Source organism: Tauraco erythrolophus, chromosome 7 (genome assembly GCF_009769465.1).
Source record: "Tauraco erythrolophus isolate bTauEry1 chromosome 7, bTauEry1.pri, whole genome shotgun sequence".
NCBI lineage: Eukaryota > Metazoa > Chordata > Aves > Musophagiformes > Musophagidae > Tauraco > Tauraco erythrolophus.
In genome coordinates, this window is record NC_141471.1 from 47,983,608 (window position 1) to 48,003,915 (window position 20,308).

A 20,308-nucleotide genomic window follows, 5' to 3' on the forward strand; every position below is an offset into this window, starting at 1 on the left:
GCTACTTTAAAAGTTGCATCATTTTAATGCATCATAAACCAGAACTAGTTGTGCTTTCCCCCAAACAATTATTTGTCTCTTCACTGTGGTCTCAGCTGTGATGTGAGTATACATACGCTAAGGAAATCAGAGCAAAAGGAGTAACTAAAGCAATCCGTGCCTGTTCACGTTATCAGCCCTAGATGCTGAGCTGTGTTAAATAAGTTACTGATGTATGTGTTACTCGACATTTAAATAAAACATGCAGCTTGGAAACTCCCTATGTATTTTATTTGTTAAATTCCTTATGAACTTGATTATGCTGACCTTCCCAAATGCAACATTGGGTTAACAAACTCCGTCAGAGTTTCAGGCAGCAGTATTTCAGCAAATCTTGTATGATGTGTTTTTATTTTCCTTTTTTAGACACAAAATCAAGGTTAAATGAATTGTAGGACATTGAGACCAGTCTTCTCTGCTTAAAGGTAGAAAGCCATACAGTTACTTGAGGGCACATGTAGTACTTTATTCAACTGCTTTTGTTCTCCTCAGACCTTTTGAAGGAAATGTCCCCCAACTTAGCCTAACTCTGTAGGCCCTACAGTTATTTTCTGTGCATTTTTCATGGCAATATGTGGTTGTGAGAGAGGACACATTGGGACAGGGAGAAACAGTCACTGGAGCCTGCAGCACCTCATCTATCCTCACCTGGATAGTACATAGTCCCTTGTGGCCAGTAGCCAGCTGACGCATGTTTGAGCAGCCCTTGAGTCTTCGACTATCGCTGCAGTTGGCCCTGGATGATCTGGGGCAGCCGTGTTGAATAGGTGAGTCTTGTTTTCGAGGTGCGTGAGTAGGCTCAGACACAGCCCATCTGGTTGCCGTGCAGCAGGGTACCCAGCAACACTTCTTCTTTCCTTCCTCTGCTCTGCTGCAAGCAACCGGGGGAAGCTGTTGAACATTTGGAGTTGCAAAGGAGAAGCAGCTGCTGAGAGCTCCAAGTTCCCAGAAGAGCTTTTCTCTGGGCTGCAGCAGGGAGGCAGATGGAAAGCTGAAGCCATATTCCCTTCCCTAGTGAATGAGATGATTCAGACATTATAATTAAAAATTGCAGGACATTTTCAGGGAACACATTTTTGATATATGACAAAATGTATTTTTTTTTTTTTTAACACACTCACTTTTGAATGTTGTAACTTAGAACCTCAGGGACCACAGAAATGACTGTAAATTCATGTTGAGGTACAGGACAGAAACGTATGGATCTGCAAGGACAGAACGTGCTTATTTTGTAGCAGCAATATGAAGCACCATGATGTTGGGAACAGAAAACCAAGAAATGCTGAATAGATCATAAAATGTCAAGAGTCAACAGGGCAGAGAAGGGGAGGGTTGATGATGGGAAATGGTGGTACAGGTACAGTTTTACAGGTTGAACTATTTTCTTGTATACAGCACATAAAACTTCTGATTTTATGCAGAATGTATAATGTAAAAGTAATGATTTATGGAGAATAAGCTGTCCCGATGTAAGATAATTTGTCACTAGAATATGATGAGACTCATAGTCCCTTTGCTCTGGGATTAGTTACCTCAAAACAGTGCTTGCCACTAATGTGCATTCTTGTAGACAAAATCCATTTGTTTTATACGCTGGATAAACAACCAGCTGACAACCATCTGTTTGTTTTTTAGCTAAATGAACAGTTTTCATGTAAGTCTCCTCAAAAACCTCTTTTATCATGCTGTTGTTCAACTGCTTGTTCCAAATGTCTGACTTACAGTTTTCAAATAATCATCTTCTGTATGTATTTTCTGGTTTATTTTCACTGCCTACTGTGTGTCGTATTGGTCCATTTCTAGTGTTACCTCAAGATCAATTGTAGTTTTAACGAAGTATTTACAATAACACATGCTACAGATTCTTGAAGCTTTACTTCTGCTTTGTTTCTGGCAAAAGTGAGTTTGGAAGAGGGACAAAGTATCATAACTAAAGAAATTGTATTTTAATTCTTAAGAGAACAGCATGGTTTCTTTGACACCAACATGGTTGTTTCAGTGTAATAAATTAGAGCATCTTGACTGTGCAATGTTTGACGTAAGTGGAAGTGCTTTTCCCAAATTTGTAAACTTATTTGAACCGATCAAGGCAGACTTATTTTACTTGATTTAAGTGTCTACGTATTAGCCAGTCAATGTAGACCCTCATCTTAAACCTTTGCAGAGAAACAGCATTTCTACAACATGATCCATCCCTTCCTAAGATAGACGGCTCGACAGCAGAGATAATTGCACTATGCAGGTGCCTGTTCCTTTGTGTTTAACTATAAAGGGAGGTTGAGGTGACCAGCTCAGATGCATATGTCTAAAGTTGGGTGACATGAAGTGAGAACAGTTGAAAACTTTGATGATATTGTGTAACACTAAGAGAAAACTGACCTACTTTCCCTATGCAGCCAGACTGCTTGATCTCATTTTGGCCCTCGGTTGTGTATACTCTTGGTGCTGGGAGAGTCCAGAATTCATGTGCAAGCGTGAATTTTACAGACTATGTGGTAGTGAGCCTGAAAGTCTAAGAAAGTGGAGTCCTGTATTTTGATGAAGGAGAAGACAGTTTAAAAACTTGCTTTAAATGTACAAATATGTTGTAATATCTTTCAGGGTGGAGATCTAGACTTTAAAATTCAAGAGTACAAAGAATCTGGGAAGACATTCACTCAAAGACAAATAATAGACTGGTTTATACAGTTGTTACTCGGAGTCGACTATATGCATGAAAGGTACAGTCATTTAATATGAGAGCATTTAGGTTGGGAGGGGAGTGGGCAGACTTAGTGGCTAGTGACAGATATTCAAACAGAAATGAAACCGCATGGATTGTCTCGTATTGGTATAAAGTCCAGTTCACCGAACTGCTGTAGTATATGCTGTATAATTGAAGTGTAATTAGTTATCCATCTTGCAAGAACATTGCATATTATATCTTTTAGCAGTGCAGTGGTAGATGTCTTTCAGCATTAGACACATTTTTTTCTAAGAGCCAAGTGAAAAATTTAGCACAACAGAAATAGTTCAATATTGTTAGAAGAAAATGGATTAAAAGGTTAAAGTCAGCTTTTTCAAGGGGAGTCAACAAGGATTTCTTGCAGATATTTAGTGTGAAGAATCCAATATATATGCTTGATGTACTCTCAATAAATCAGTGAGGGTACATACATACATTCTTTGAAAACAGACATCACTTCTAACAGCACATGAAAAATTAACCTAAAAAATTACTGCAGGTCAACCAGACAGTGATGTATGGAGATCACATTTGGTTTGAGCAGGGGTAAATACAGATGAATACCTATCTGGTCATCTCTGTGGGTGTAGTTCTTGCCTGCAATGTGACTTAGGCAGGCTGACTCCAGTGATTTGAACAGTTCCCTCATTGCCAGTGTACCGGACATGCGCATGAGCCCTGTCTGGCCCCTGTCCTGTGTCATCCAGTGCTGTCACCTTTGAGGTAAGTGGAACTATTTAGCATGGTATGAGGGAGACTGAGTGCTGTGCTGAGCCGGGAGCAGAAGGCCCAGAACGTTGCCACCTGCATTGGGAGCTGGAGGAACAGCCAAGCAAATGGGAATACCAGGCTCCTTTTCTAGCAGCTTCTCAGAAACAGTGAGCCGGTTGAAGTTAAACCATCTTTCAGCATCTTCTCCTTTCCTTTGTCTCCTCCCTGTTGCTTTTGCCTCTTGGCAGCTCTGAAGTGTCATGTTAATGAACAAGACAGAGAATCCTTTCTAAAGAGCATTGTAGCCCAAAAGTCCAAGATTTTTCATCTTGCCAAGCAGAACTATTTGGACTATTATTCCTATTGAACTTTTAGAAATAAGAATGTCATTGCTGCAAGGACTGTCTTAGCAGAGGCTAGGGGTGTTTGTCTGTAATCACCTGTATGTTTTGGTGAGAGGTGCTAATCTGCCTAAAATAATGGCCTAAATTATTAATACAGCCAGAGAAGAGAAGATGTTTATGTATGAAGAGTAGGTTACACCCAGAACCTGGAGATGAGAATTCAGTTATTTCCAAGCTGAATGTAAACTAGAATCTGTAGTCTTCTATCCTGCGTGAGTACTCAGAAAGCAAGATTTTGGTGAAAATACCAAATTAATGTAGCTGTTTCAAGTGTCTTTCACAGCCGGGCTTGGGCCAAATTTGGTTGCCTGAACTTGAGTTGCAACAGAACAGTAGGTAGAGATAAGTCACCTGTCACCAAGAACAACCATTTCTGAGTTGGGTTAAACTTAAGTATGTGGGATACGTTTGACCTAAACTGGTAGATGCCTGGTAAGTTTTTTGCACCTATGGTGTCAGACTGCGGAGTGAAAAGGACAGAGTGAACTGCTGTCCAGCATGCAAAAGCATTTTGGTTCCTAAATTCTAATTTATCTGGGGCTGTACATGAAATGCCACCCCCACAGACTACAGTGATGGGAGCACAGCAAAGAGAGCTCTCTTGAGATGCTGTGCTCTTCAGCATTCGCCTCAGACTGAAAGGACAGAGAGAAATGGAAATAAAAGTCCCGTTTAACTAAACTAGCAGCATGCGGTGTTTTTTTCCTTTCTTGGACTCCAGTTTAACAATTTATTATTCAAAGTTTTGGTAATCTAGAAAGTCCACTTTTGGTGAAATCCATTCTTTAATGTATGTGTTTAGAGGATGCATTGTGCAGACTAATGCAGAATAATAATAACATTGCATTCAGACTAGATGGTCGTTGTAGGACCTTTCCAACTGAACTATTCTATTATATTGTAAAAGTTATTCTTTGTGTCTTTCATTTTCTGTATTTTCTCATACCTCTGTTGTCTCTTGTTTTCCCATACATTCCTTTTGTGTACTGTTCTATATTGCTTATCTTCTGCTTGTTCTCAAATAAATCTTTAAAAACAAAAATCTTATAAATAAACTTTCTTTGTAAATATGTATATTAAATTACTGGTTTCCTGAAAAGTTGTTTAATTCTCCAGTGAAAGCAGCAATTTGATTTTTCCAAACAGCATTTCATTTTCTCTCTTTGAATCCTAGCTATTTAATAGCACCTCTCTAGACACATACAAGTGACTTGACAGTTTTGTTTTTATTTGCATTTCCTGTATTGTATTATGTGTTATTTGACTGTATGCACGTTAGAAAATTTAATCTTTATCTTATTCCTTTAGAGCCAAACAATAGCTTAAGTGGAAAAGGTTAGGCTTAAAAGAATTTAAAACTGCTTGCAGAAATTAATTTGAATTACTGAAACATAATAACAGCCCTCTGGTTATGTTCAGAGGAATCATGCATTATTTCTTCTCTACTGATATGGAAAAAAGCTGCAAAACATATTTGAACTATGTTCTAATGCAAAGAAAACTTTTCACTAGAATTAGAAGCTTGAAGTGTTCATTACGTGTGCATTGGACTTCCTCATGCCATTGCTTAGAATATCCAGCTGCTGTGGATGGGAGTTTTTATTCCAGAGCAGTAAAAATTAGTATTTCTGGTTTTAGACGTAGACTATTAACTTGGTTGTCCTTCCTGCACAGCTTTAGCTGAACTGCACTTTTTGAAAACGCTTATGATGGAAACTTATTTTAAAACAGGACTTTTTTTGCTGCCTCAGATTGTTTTTATTTTCCTGTGATAATAAAGATTATACAGATTAGACATTCCTGTCTTTTACTTATGCTTTGTAAATCCCAAAGGGGGCATGAATATGCTGGGGTCATTATGCTATCTACTGGCTATTTTGCATAATTGGAAGGATTTTTTAATTTTAAGCTTGAAATCTAAATTATCTAGATTTAGATAGATTCAGTCCTCATCTGTCACTGGTATAATCAGAGAGGGAACTGAAGGAGAGGGCAACATAGTTCAGTGGCCTTATCTAGATGTTAGCATAAAACCATCATCTAGTCTCTCTGGCATGCTTGTAGCCCATCGCACATGAGTGCACAAAATTGATCCCACAGCAATCAGGCAACGAAGCCATTGATTCATTTAACCTCAATTTGAATAAAGCTGACCAGTACGTTATCCATCACTTTGCTAATCTTTACGAACAATATGCCAACATAGAGATTTTTATAAGGTTACCGTTTATGCAAACAAGTCTGTTGCTTTCAATCTATAGGATAGCAGGCTTTGCCCACGTAGTTCATCTGGATTTCACGTTGTTTTCCCTAGTGCAAGATGTAGACTTATGCAGAACCTTTTATTTCTCTAAATAGTTCTTCAGATACAGGAAAGAGAAATTAATCACTGAATATTTCACAGCGATAAACTACTTTGGCTTCAATCAGCGTCACTTGCTGGTATGTTGCAGAGGAAGTTTTATTCAAGGAGGCTGCCCACTGCTCAGTGCTTCGTGCTGCTTTTTATGACTATGAGACAGCAAGCAGGTACTCTATAGAACATAGGTATGGATATATTTATAGCCCAAATTTGAATCTATCCTTGTTAATTTCTACCCAAAATATCAATAACCACTTCACTGACTGTCAAGTTAGATTAAGTTTTGCTGGAGCCCAGTTAATTCGTGTTACCTTTATAGATCTATTTCTTGCTACAACAAAAAGTAACACTCTTTCCTAAACTGGATTTACAATGCAGGCTCAATGTTTATTTTACTAGAATTAAAGTAGTTGTTTCAGTTAAGGTTTCATCTTGTAACGTGTTTATCTTCTGACATATCCTGGCAGAATAAGGTGGCTTGCATCAGGAGACATTGTCACGGGAAATTCCAAAGAATCGCCCAAGTATTTCTTAGTCATATTAATATATAAAAGCATCTGATAGTTATTAGTGATGAAAATAATGTGCATAGTATTTTCATCAATATTTTGCAAGCTTATATTAGCATTACATTCTAATTCAAACTAAGGTAACCCAAACATCTTCTCTTCATCACCTTTTCAAATAATATGCTACTGAAAGCTTTTGGGATGGTTTTTATACTTCGAGATACCTGTTATTCAAATCACAGATATCCAAGAGACTTTTAGGTTTAAAGAGTCCGTGGTTATATTTCTACAAAGTAATAACAATAAAAAAAAAAAGTTAAACCCCACCAATGTTCAACAGTAATATGTAAGAAAAATCTAATTCAGTGAAGTCAAGTTCTTTCAAAGACTCTGTGTGATGACTTTGAGTCTAAATTAACAGAGCAAGATTTATATAAAACTACGTGTATATATATTCTTATGAAATAGTAATGAATATCACCTTAGCTTAATTTCCTTACTGATGTAATGTATGATGAGTGTACATGTATTGCTCAAGAAAGTTGCCAAATAGGGAATGAATTATTTATAAACATCAGTGGAGGCACACTGAATGAAACTTCCATTTCACGACATGTGCAAACCTTTCTCTACAGGCATTACTTTCAGGACAAAACTGGAAAGATTGCCATGAGAAGCATAAACTCTTTTCTTTATGTCCCATAAAATTAGAAATGTTTCCTTTTCATACTCAGCCTATGTGCATACTACGATGTCTTCTAGTAGTTACTTTTCACATTTTTTTTCCCCATTTGAGAACTGAGTATATTAAATTTAATAATTGTTTTTTCTCTTATTGCAAAAATTATTTTCAAATTAGTTGTGGACTAAATTACTTATTTAAATTGTGCTGTAGAATACGTATTTTCTAGTCTTAATATTTTTAAGAATAGGAAACTATTTTGTAAATCATTTCAATATTTCAATGCATAAGACTTTAATAATTCAATAAATTTTTGAGATAATATTTGAGGATCACTCAAGAACAATTAAAGTCGATTATTATATTCGTTTTTCCTGCCCACATCTCAAGACTCTTAAAGCATGTCAGTGGCTTTCTTTCTTAGAACTAAGTGGCTGAATGACTGCTATATTTGTATTAGCAAATACAGTTTCTGTACCCAGTATGTACCAAGTGCTATTCTAACCTCCTCCTGAGTGGAGCTGATAACTAATGCCGTGTGTTATCAAGCTATTTAAAAGTGAATGAGTTCTAGTTTGGTTGAGGTTGTAGGGAACATTTTTGGAAGCGTTATTAACAAAAATTAATTGAGAGTGTGTTTTGCGTACTGTAGAGATGTGTTATTTTCTTAAGGGACTGGAGAATTACTGTCACACATTAAGATTTCAAGAAATTGAGAAGATGCTGTTTATCCCCACATGGTGTGTAGCTTATGATGTTGTTTCAGTCTTTGATGGAAAAATAAGTCTGTAAGAGCTAGTTGTTCTTTTTCCTTTTCCTTTTGATCTCTGTCTTTGTAAAGTTCTTTTATCTTCCACACCATTGCTGTAAAAATTTGAACTACTAGCCTAGTCTATATACATATTCGTCTTTCAAGTAACACATTTTCTCTGAAGGAGAGTTCCCTGAGCTTTGAGAATCTTATTGCTGTTTTTCTCATCCCTTATTCTGTTCTGAGACATCTCATTCTCCTGGCAGAAAATAAGATGTAATGCTTTTAAGAAGTGTCAGATAGGAAGACTTGCCTATCTCCCTTCCTCTGCAGCTTATGTTAAGCCTGTATCTGTATTCTCAAGCCGGGATTCCTGGGTGCATTTTTATTATCCTGGTGGGTTAGGCTCTCATCCTGTGTGTGAGTGTCTGTGAATGCACCTCTGTGTTTATATGAGGCTCCTTAATGCCATCGTCTGTGCATTGTCACTTACAAGGTTAGACTATGGCAGCGGTGGGCTGGCCTTCGTGGCATGGAATGAAGTTAAATACTTGAGATAGTTGATACATGACTGGGAATGCTTCAAGTTGGATGAGGGTGAATTTCCTTTTATATTCCAGGTGGATACTTCACAGAGATTTGAAAGCCAAGAATATATTTTTGAAAAATAATCTTCTTAAAATTGGTGAGATTTCCATACTTTTTAATTGTATATTTTAGTGTGAAAAACTGTCTAGCAGACATTTTGTCAATAAGGGGATTTAAATAAAGTCATGTCTGATACAGCATTTTCATTTGTGATCAAACATTTATTTACCAGTCAGACACAGGAACAGGGGCCCAGAGAGGCAGTGAAATCTCCAGCCTTGAGGGGGCTCCAGGCTTGGCTGGACCTGGACCTGAGCAGCCTCATGTAACTTTGAAGTTGGCCTTGCTTTGAGCCAGGGGTTTGAACCAGATGACCTTGTGAGGCCTCTTCAAACCTACATCCTTCTGTAATTCTATGATTTAGTGGTGGTTTTATTTTGAAGAATTACAGAAATTGTTTTTTCCATATTTTAAAATATTGTCTTTTTTTTTTTGACTTAGTCATTGTGTCATGTCTAACAATAAACATAAAGAGTTTATACGAGTGGATATATGTTTATATGAATAGATTGTTGTTTCTGCTGTTACTTTTAGGGGACTTTGGAGTTTCTTGTCTTTTGATGGGTTCATGCGATCTCGCAACTACATTTACTGGGACACCGTACTACATGAGTCCAGAAGCACTGAAGCACCAGGGATATAATACAAAATCTGACATTTGGTGAGTAGTCAGCATGTTGTTTTGGTTGGATTAGGCATTTATTTTCCAGGTCAGCATTTGATGTTATTTAGGAACTATTTTTTTTTTTAACGATGCTCTCAGTAGGGTGCTCACACTACTCCACCAAAACTATTCCAGGACATTTGTATCGTATCTTGCAATTTGAAGGTTTGCTCTTTGTGTTAAGAATCATGTAGTTAGTGATTCTTCTGGATTTTCTGGGACTTCAAAGGAGAGTAAGATTCAGGTCCAGTCTCTACTATGACACAGGATGATTGTAGAGATTGTAGACCAAGTTCAGGTTTTGCTAGGAAGGGAGAAACCTTTTTCTTTCTCATATTGAGATAGATGAATGGAAAGATGCAACTTTCTATGAAACTTCCAAGTGGACAAGGAAAGAGTAATTCCTGGCTGAGAGGAAAGCAGAAGGACCTTCTAAGGAACTGAAGTGAAAAACATTGGCAAATGTGAAAAGGAAGAAGGTACTTGGAAGGGGAGCTGAAAATGAGAATAACTGGAGTGTTAGGGCAGAAGCACAAAGGCATTCTGTTTTAGAAATGGCTTAAAGGTAGAAAAGTGTCAGTTCTGCATTTAGATGGTACAAATTCTTGAAATCAAGACTTCTGACAAGATTAGAGAATAAAGTTGAAAAGCTGAGATCTGTTGAAAGACTTTGGGAAACGTTTAGGTGTTCAGATATTCTTGCAAGCTAAGATAAAGAATGATTTTTTGGAATGGGGCAATTATCTGGCTTATTTATATGTGTGTCCTAAAACATCTCATGTTTTAAGATAATAGTTAAAACTATTGTTTTTTAATTCTGTCATAGTATTTGTATATAAAATGGGCTTTGTTTCTTAAGAGTTTTTTTTTTTTTTCTGTAGGTATGCATAACTGAAGGTTCCTTTCTTACGAATATTTCAAATCAGGGAATTTCCTTCATAAAACGTTTGGCCACTGGAGTGTAGTTTGTTTACTTGATAATTTAGCTTCTGCTCTGTTCTGCCTCTTCAAAATATACTTGTGACTGCAGGATATAATTCTAAAAGTTTAGAAGAGTCATCTGTACTTTCAACTGGTAGCAAACATTTTTCACAGTTAACATGTTCAATCCAGGCAACGGATGTGTCAGGAATCTCATCTCACGGTCTGTGTAGCTGATCTGAGATGGATTTGATGTCAGATTCTCTCTTGTTCATCTGTATCAAAACATATATCGGTTAATACATCTAGTCAACAAAAATATATTGAAAGAAGATTTCAGAAAGTGTCAAAACAAGTAAATAGAGAGGGAAACCTACCTTTTGTGCTTTTTTACTGTAAAGAATAATTTCTTTTATTGCAGTTGAAATGGAATATATAATACATGTTCAAGTTATATTTGTGGTTACAAGTGTCAATCCATATAAATCACTGGAGTTGCACACAGTAAATGAAAGCAGAGTTTGGTCTGATATTTTTATAGATGATGTGTTGATCATCCTTTTAAAGTTTACACAAAAGCTGCCCCCGCCCCTCCCTCGCTGACTAGCTATTAGCTTTCTGCTATACTTTATGCATTTTGTAATCTTTCCAAAGCAGTACCAAGAGCACTCATCTGAGGGTGGAACTGCCTTCAGTAGGAGCTTCTTGGGCCTCACTGTAGGGGCACTAAGGAGGAGGTATGCCTTGACTCACTAGAACCCCCAATCCACAAAACCCTTCTCTTTGAGTCAAGAAACTCTCTTCTGATCAGGCTTGTCAACTACTATGACTCATGTTTGATAACTTTTGTCATTTCGTCTCTTCATTTAATCTTCTGATAATGATTCTGTTATTTGATATTTTTTTGTGTGTGTTTGCCTCATTTGGGCCAAAAGACAAGAGATCCCTGAGCACCAAGGGGAGCCCACCCTGGAGGCTCCACGTGATGAAATCCTTATGCTGCTTTGCAGAAAGTTCAGTTGTTCATGAAGAAGTTGCTCAAGTCATTTATGTGTACCTGAAGCGATGTTCTCTCTTCAGACTTGTCCTGATCTCTAGCAGGACTCAAAGTATTACACACAAATATTGCAAGTGTTAAATGTAAGAAAATATAAAATATCTTCTAGAAAAGGCAGTTATTTCTATCTCTCTAAGTTATCATTGTTCATTGGAAAGACCTTAATTAACTCTGCATTAATGATACGCTTTAAAGAGACATTGTGCTTTCATGTTCACTGAAATGTTCTGCAACTAACTCTTAAAAACTGGCTTGAATATTCACAGTGCTGCAGCTGGTGCAAGAAGTATTGTCCTTTATAACCCAAGCTCTATAAATGGGCAAAAAGCATCATGTTTTACAGTTTTTACGTACAGAAGATGTTCTGCAATTAGGCTCAGAGAAGCAGCAGTGTTTATGTTTGTCCTCAGTTAAAATTTCAGGGCTGGAGTTCTTCGCTACTCTATGTTTTTTATGCCCAATCTTAATTTACAGAAGGCAAATTAAAATCAGCACGCACGTTTTCCTCACCATCCCTGAGCCTGGACTGGCCAGGCAGTAAGTGAAAGCCTTTGCAGATGACACAGTCTGAGGTTTCCTCCTTTCCAGGCAAGGAGCTTCCTTGGGCACTTGGTCTCAGTTCAGCAGTTCAGCAGTCCCTTTGCCCATCAGCACTTCCCCGTAATGAGCCGACAGACGGAGAAGAGTCAGTGCAGTGCCGGCAGCGGAGCTGAGACAGTGACTAGTTCGAGAGGCCAGGACAGGTGGAGGATCAGGAAGAGGTGTGTGTGCATACTTTTGACAGGTGGGGCTTACTTTTACACCAGCACAGCATGACTCAGAGGCACTGCTGTGCCGGGGTCCTGGTGACCCTTCCTGGCCTTACGCACTGCGTGGTGGGACCGGCATTGGTGTTGGCCGACATTCCCATGCCACCAGTGCTATGGCACTGCATTCATGTGTCAAGCAAACTGAAGACTGTATGTCTCGTTTTAAGGCATTTCTTAGGGTCAGGAAAGGTGAAGTCGTGTGGTGGGACTTGATTGCAATCTGCTTCTCTGGGACAGTGAGTATAATTTATAGAAAACAGAACACAGAGGGAGCCGTGTGAAACAGCCAGTAGCCTCGTGGCTAAGATAGTCCCTGGTGGTATGAGGGACCGAAGTTAGTATTTTTGGTCTGAATCAGACAGAGCAGAGACCTTGGTCTGAACCTCTGATGTCCAGGAGGAGCAGCTGGGTTATTTTCAAACCCTTCCAGGTAAAAGTTTCATCAAACCTCTGTAGCTGACAAAGCCTCCAACTTCTTGTTTAACCTAAGTTCATGTTTCCATTTTTCCCTGGAAAATACCTGACCATCTCTGTACTTATAGAGACACAACAAATAGGACTCATCCCCTGTGTTAAACCACATGTGCTAGGTGTACATAGTAGATCCTTTGGCCTTAGGCTGATATAGCTCATTAGTTCTTTTGTTTTACAAGGCGTGGGTGGTTTTTATTTTGTTATTGGGAGGGTTTTTTTTTGAAATATTGTTGGTAGGAAATAGTGGGTCAGAATCTACCCAGATTGCGTCAGTGTCATCCAACTAAGACTGTTGAAGAATCATGGCAGAACAGATCTCTCGGCCCTGACAAATGCAGATGGAGTCCCATCAGCAATGATATTAAGAAAGCAATGAGTTCCAGAGGGATTACATGAAAGTCTACGAACTAAGTAACAATTTTAATCGACTTTTATTTCAGATTATGCAGAGACTAAAAATCATCACTCCAGCCCAAACAGACTTGGGCTTTGTGACATTAGGCTGAGAAGAATGGGCATCCTCAAACTCCCAAAACTATTTGAACCAAATGAAAACATTTGTTTCCAGGGAAGAGTAAACTAAAAGCCGGTACTTAGTGCATTCAGAGCAGTTGTGACTACTCACTAATGCATTAGGTGAGTGCTAACTTTTTATCTGAGGTCTTCTGAACAACAGGGATACCTTTGTACTTTTCAGTATCTTTATGCAACCTAGAAAGCCCAGACTCACCAAAGAGATCAATGATAGCTCCCACAAATGCTCTAAAGCTAAAGGATACTGTTGTATCTTCCTCAGAGATGTCTTCTGTTCCAGAAAACTGGGATTCCCTTGGCGCAGGGGCTCCCAATGAGTTTAGGTCCTGATTTTTTTCATACTGGGAACCAAGCATCACTCTTGCCCATTCCAGTGGAAATGATCTCCCTGTTCACCTCCTGAATAGCATTACAAAGATTTGCCTGCCACTAGTATACTGCCACAGTATCTTACTGCCTGTATTGCACCTGCAGTTTTTTGCAGATTTTCTCTGAGAGCTTGGGGGTCACTTAGATGAGACTCTGAAATCTATACCGTCTGGGGAGTCTGCCAAGGACCAGTATAGGTCCTGGAGTGTAAATATTGAGTGCCTGTCCATGCAGTGGGTGTTCTAACCATATCACATTTTGTCTCTGAATCGATAAGATAAAGTGTATGCGAACAGTTATCAACAATAAAATTTGTCTCTTCTTTCCAAAGCTGTAAGCATATAAGGCAAACTCCATCCAGGAACTCTTCAGAAGATTTGTGCATACTATATGTTATAAATTATCTCAGAGGCAGAAGTGATAACAGAAATAATGTAGTTGAAAAACAAGTGCTTTTTTTTACTTAGAGACTTAGCAAAGTCTTTACATACAAGAAGTATAAATAACTTCCTTTTTGTCTTCCGGAGACAAAGCAATGTTAGTCACATTTAAATCCTTTGTAGCCTATGTCTTCTGTCAAGCACTGTCAGATTTTGACAGATGGTTTGTCTATATGGTTTGGGTAAATTTGGCTTCCTACACCACGGATCTTGGGACTTTCATTTTAATTGTGCTTGCTTGTCTGTGCTTTTCCCCCAATTAAACTTTTTCTTCAATATTAATGATGGATTATTTTTTTTTATTGCCAAATTTTATGTAGGATAGTTACCAAAAATAGAAGTAAAAGCAGTGAAGACCTGAAAAGCAGTGTCTGGGAGAGTTGGGATGGTATATGTGTGCTTGTACATATTCCTTATAGACTGTGGGGTCAGAAGCTTCTAAAGACCTTCTGGTACGATCGAACTGAGACATATAAGCCACAAAGGGAAATGCATTTAGATTATATGGCTTTTTTAATTTAAAAGCCAACTTTTATCTTACAGCCTTTGAAGGACTATAACTTACAAAAGATCAGAACACATTAAAAGGACAGCAATGCTTACGTACACAAGTAGCACCAAAAACCTCAAGGCGATTTCCCCTGAGAAGGGGAAGTTAGAGATCTGTCAGTTGGTATCGTAAAGAATACACTGAAGCCTGTCCAGATGCTCCATTTTATGATGCAATTGAGCACGAGTGACCTCGATGTGAAATGGTAATACATCAGTTTTGCTGAAAGGAAGTGCTGTTCAGGACCTTTGACAAACCTGTTCACGAACACAGGAAGCCGTCAAACCAAATGCTCTGGCTGGGTAGCTTAATGACCATTTCAGAATTTTATAACGCTGGCTAAGTGTTAGCTAAGATTCTAAAACTAAGTAAACTATATATTTGGATCATGTGCAGATTGCTTATGGGAATCAGAAAGCACTTTTCTCTTGCTGGATAGGCTCCTTATAAGATGCTTAGACCAGGACTGTTGAAACACAACTGAGAAATGCAGTCTTGAGGCAAAAGCTTGGTGGCAACTCCCCTGGGCAATCGCAGCTCAGCAGCTGTCCTGGGAAGAAATATCCTTGCTCTGGGATCTAGGGTAGCATTTCTCAGCTTAGGAGGTATTTATGTTGTATCAAAGAATTGTATCCTGCAGTGAAAAACTTTATTCTTTTCCTCTCTTTTTTTCTTTTATTTTTTCCTTCATTTTTCTTCATGAGACAGATGGGGTTTTCCCTGGGTAGCCTGTTTGCAGCCCCGGCTGCAGCAGAATGCCCTGAGTGTTCTTTTCATCTTCCTCCAAAGCCTCAGGTGTAGTCAGAGTACTAAACTAGTTGAATAAATGGGCTTCCCTGATGTGGCAAATCCTCTGCTCCTAATGGCTCATTAAGCAATTTCTAGCTGCGAGAATCAAGCAGCCTCCAAAACAGATTGATTCTGCAAAAAGCAGTTATAGTACAGTCTGTCAGGATGGGATTTTCCTTTCTTTTTTCTTCCCTCTGGCTATTTTCCATTTTTGTTTGATGCTTTCAGATGCCGTTTGTGTAGGTTTGTTTGGGTTTTTTTGTTCTTTTTGGTTTTAAGTATTTTCTCATGTAGTGATTGTTTCAGAGTTTGAAAATACATCATAAATATAGATCATCATCTGTGTGTTACTGTTTACAGATTTTTGATGTTTGAAAGCTGGTTGATAGTAAAGTCTTAAAAAAATTAGACAATTATTTATGTACCTTAGTGGTTGGTCTTTATGTAGTTGTTAGCAAAAATGTTCTTCTGATTGTTTTCACATACTGCTTGAAAAGTACCAGTGAGTGAGCCCCCCTGTTCTCTCTCCTCTTCTTTATTTGCTTTGTATGAAGAGCCTGGGTTTCAGCTTTAAAATTATTTGCTCTTGTTCTTCTATCGCCATGTGGACTGAATCGATTAGTCTTCTTTAACCAGAATGAATAATTGAAACTTTATTCATGATTTTCTTTCAAAGATAATGTTCATACTGTTTTCATCAAAGCCATTCACCTACGTGTACTTCTACTTATTATTGCTGTGCTTTGTTTTTATACTGCTTCTGTAAATTATGAATACCACAATCAAATACTACATTAAGAGTAAAGTTGCTCTGATATTTAAGCTGGTTACTTAGATGGGTCTGGTCCTGTAGCTGACTCTCACCAGCATTTTCTATGACCTTGATCAAGCTACACATCAGTGCCTCAGTTCTCCTGACTGCAAACTGGAGGTAACACTGAGCATTCTTCAAAGCCTGGAAAGCTCAGCTCCTGTATTTTTTAAAATACATTTGCCAGACAGAACCCAGTTGAAGTGCAAAGTGTCATGAATAGTCATTTTATAATTTACTATGAGAGTGTTTACATTAGAATATTCAACTTGTTGATCTTTTATGATCTCCGTCAGGACTGGTAAATAAGAGCCTGGAAAATAAGGTGATGGTAAACCAGAGGCCCCTTTAAAATTCTGTATTTGTAATCATTCCTCCCAGTTTTTAATGATTTAAAACTGACACTGGTTATCAGCTAGGTTTCCAGACCTGCGTGTTCAGTTTTCTTCTTTTTTTCTCCAAAAAAAGTTTCAAGGAAATTTAGTTTTAAATATTGCAATATGATGCTATCATCTAAAATTTGATAATTCTTTGCATCCAAACCAATCTATTTGGAATATGTGGCCAAATGAGGGAAATCACACCAGAAGACCCTTCTGTTATTTGAAACTGGCATTATTTAATTTGAACTTGAATTTTAGCCTCAGTTTTTTGTCAGAAATTAATTTGTAAAACAAGTTTAAACAAACTTATGTCCAAAAACTACTGAACTACTTTGTCAGTCAGCCACTAATTAAAATATCTCATTCCTAACTTAGTGAGTAACCACTTAAAAGCTAGTTCATGCAATAGGGTTTTATTTTATTCTTTTATATTTAGATATATGTATATATATAAAAATTTAAGTTTGTGCCTGCACTTACGGAAATAGAATGATGATTTATCCTATTTATAAAGTTACTAATTTGTGACCTGAATAAAAGTATTTTCGGTGAAAAGGATAGCATGATAACAAAATATCCTATTCCCAGGAGAAAAGGGCATACAATTGTAATTTTGCTTACTGTAATGTCACTGTGAATGCTGCTTTCAAAAATGCTGTTTATAATGTTTCTATTATTTTACTCTTCAAGGTCTCTGGGATGCATTTTATATGAGATGTGCTGTATGAAACACGCCTTTACTGGACACAATTTTTTGTCTGTTGTGTTAAAAATTGTAGAAGGTGATACACCTTCTCTTCCTGACAGATATCCAAGCAAACTGAATGCTGTGCTGTGCAGGTATGTTATTTTCTTGTTTAGCAGATTTTGAAGTTAATTTGGAATATCAATTATAATTTTTGGTTTTTAATGTTTCAGTATGTTAAATAAGGATCCTTCATTGAGACCAGCAGCAGCAGAGATCCTAAAAATCCCTTATATTGATGAAGAGCTAAAGGTATATAAGAAGAAGCAATAGCTATACACTTACTGTTTGAGTATGTATTTTGCAAAAGCAGAGTTGAGGCAGAAAAAATGTGTTGAGAAAAAAGAATTTGATAGCAGTTCATGGGAACATTAATCCAAGGGACTTTCAGAGATAAATTACAAATATGACTGAGGTAGCAAAGCAGTGAGAAATGATGCCCTAGTCACTTTACATGGTGCATGTATTCACTTTTAAATGTTATGATCAATAAGGACAATGGGTATTTATGTGTAACAAGTGCAGATCATTTGGGCCTGGGCACATATAATCTCTAAACTGTTCTGGTTATTCATAGTTTTAATGAAAAACAGTGCATCTTGCTCTTTTGGTCCTTGCTTCAGTGTATATATATTATTTGGCTTCCTAAGAAGGTGGGGAAGGAAACTGCTCAGTCGGTTTTTACGTTAGGACTGTATTGGGTCATAGCTGAAGTCTCTGGATCGCTTTAGTCTCAACTGTTGATACCACTTATATTTTATTTCCTTGCAGAACGCACAGTCCAAGTTCACAAACATGACTGTGAAAAACAAGGCACTTAACTGGCAGAAAGAAGCTGCTCCCATTTTTGATGCTGTGTAAGTATTTTTAGTGTTTTATGGGCAGCGCTGTATGAAATTACAGTGTTGCCAAATAATATCATGTTGTAAACATTTGTGTTAATCTCATAGTGCTTTATATTTAGAGGGACTTGTTCCCCAGAAATACAGAATAGCCACCACATTGGTGAGATGCATAATAAAATTTTAGGGCAAAAAATAGGATTTACAGATCAAATATTTTTATTGTATAGCTGTGTAAATTGTGCATGTGTGTGTAGTATGTGCATACGTTAACTTAATACCAATTAGTATGTAAATTATTACCTTTGTCTTTGCATTTTGAAGGTTTAGATCATAGTTTCATTTATGTCATGATCATTTATAGTGCTGCTGTTTGTGTACCTACCAATTATTGAATGTGAAAGCTATGTTTCCTAAATGACACCAAACGAGAAGCGTATACCCTTTAACTAATATTCAGCTAATACGTCTGAAGAATACTATTATATCTGTTTTGTAACTATAGCGAGAAATTAAGGCTAGCGATGTTTCTTGGCTCTTACATCAGTAGTGCCTTCACACATGATCTCTCATTTAGGCACTGAATATATATTAAATTAGTTAATTGCATTAAATTACAACGCTACAATGGTTAAAGCAAATTTCAACATATGCAATTTCATCTTGCCTTTGTAAATTAGCTCCGCGGTTTCGGTTTCAGCTGGGCCTTCCCTTTCTTCCTGTCCCTGAGTTTTCCGTAGGTGGTTTTGCTCTGTCAGGAGCTAGCACACTCAAAATCAGGAGTTTGTTCCTGTGTGGGTGCAATGGACATCCCTGCTTCATGTTTCCTCTAAATAACTGTCAAGACTTTAACAGCTATCTAAAATTTCTTTCAAATTATTAGGTAGCAGCAGCAAAAAAGCCCGCTCTCCAGTTCAGAATTAGCAGTGCCTTTGGGGCAATAGGCTTTTCCCCGTCGTTTTTTGTGACCTCTGCTCTTGGAGAGGACCTGCAGTTTTGCAGCTGTGCTCACTTTACAGATGCTGCCAAGTCTCACCTTGCAAGCATCCCTTTGGGAGAGGTGACTAGCTTCAGCTTTTCTAAAGAAGGTGTTTAGTATCAGCTTTAGGAAGAAAGCAGAGGAAAGACAGTGGAATTCAACACAGTAAAATCTTTTGTACATCTTTTTTACCCAGTTTGACTACTGGGAGAACATCTGTATGGCTCTCATCTCTAGAAATTGTGGTTTAGGTTTCCACGCTGTCACTTCTCTTCTTGCTGTCTCTCATTGACAGATGAATCTCTGTCTTTTTATCAGACAAAAGTTCTCCGTTTTGATATAAATAGGTACCTTTAGTATAAATAGGTTGTTGAACTTTGCAAGCATAGATGTAAAAGGCAACAACAAATGATACCTGTATTGGCTAGTAACAATGATCTAATAAATAAAAGCAAGTGGAGCTGGCTGAGACTGCTGTCAGGTTTTTGGCCTTCTTACTATTCTACATGATTGCTCCTGCTAGAAATAACCCTTTGCTAGTATACTGGAAATACGAGAGTCAGACAGGTAGATATGCAATGGCGAGAAAATATTGGATGTGTCTTTTGTCTGTGGGTGCTGTTTTCAAATGGATTCAATTAACTCTGAGTGGATTCCTGCTTCTTCAAACGAAGTATAGTTAGCCGCAGTGATGTTCCTCAGAGATATGCCTTAAATAGTTTTGAGGCACAGAAATCTTGCCCAAATATTATACCAACTCTATCTGAATTATACTGAGAGCTTAATGCTTATTAAAGCATGAAGTATGAGAATCTTGCAGAAACTTTTAATTCATGCCTTTATTTTGTGGGTACAGGATTTCAGATTATCTATATGCACCAAAAGATTGTAGATGCTTTGAGGAAGCAGTATTTTTACCTGCAAAATATATAGCTAGACTTTAAATATCCCCATGCTTCTAGAACATACTGATAAAACCACTTTCTATTATTTGTAACATATTCTATATTCCATCCCTGATCCTTTGTCGTTAATGTGAACGTATTGAGTATTATCGCCTTCCAAATGGACATCATATGTTGACAGAGATAGCGTATGGGCAGGACATTA

General features: G+C 37.7%; 1 protein-coding gene across 1 annotated transcript in view; it reads left to right on the forward strand.

Moving 5' to 3' along the window:
• NEK11 (NIMA related kinase 11) overlaps positions 1 to 20,308 on the forward strand; it is a 96,115-nt gene that overhangs the window by 23,167 nt on the left and 52,640 nt on the right. Inside the window, exons 5-10 of the mRNA XM_086615164.1 lie at positions 2,641 to 2,759; positions 8,804 to 8,868; positions 9,366 to 9,492; positions 17,323 to 17,472; positions 17,551 to 17,629; positions 18,149 to 18,234. Coding sequence (XP_086471290.1) covers positions 2,641 to 2,759; positions 8,804 to 8,868; positions 9,366 to 9,492; positions 17,323 to 17,472; positions 17,551 to 17,629; positions 18,149 to 18,234 — 626 coding nt within the window. The remainder of the gene's footprint in view (positions 1 to 2,640; positions 2,760 to 8,803; positions 8,869 to 9,365; positions 9,493 to 17,322; positions 17,473 to 17,550; positions 17,630 to 18,148; positions 18,235 to 20,308) is intronic.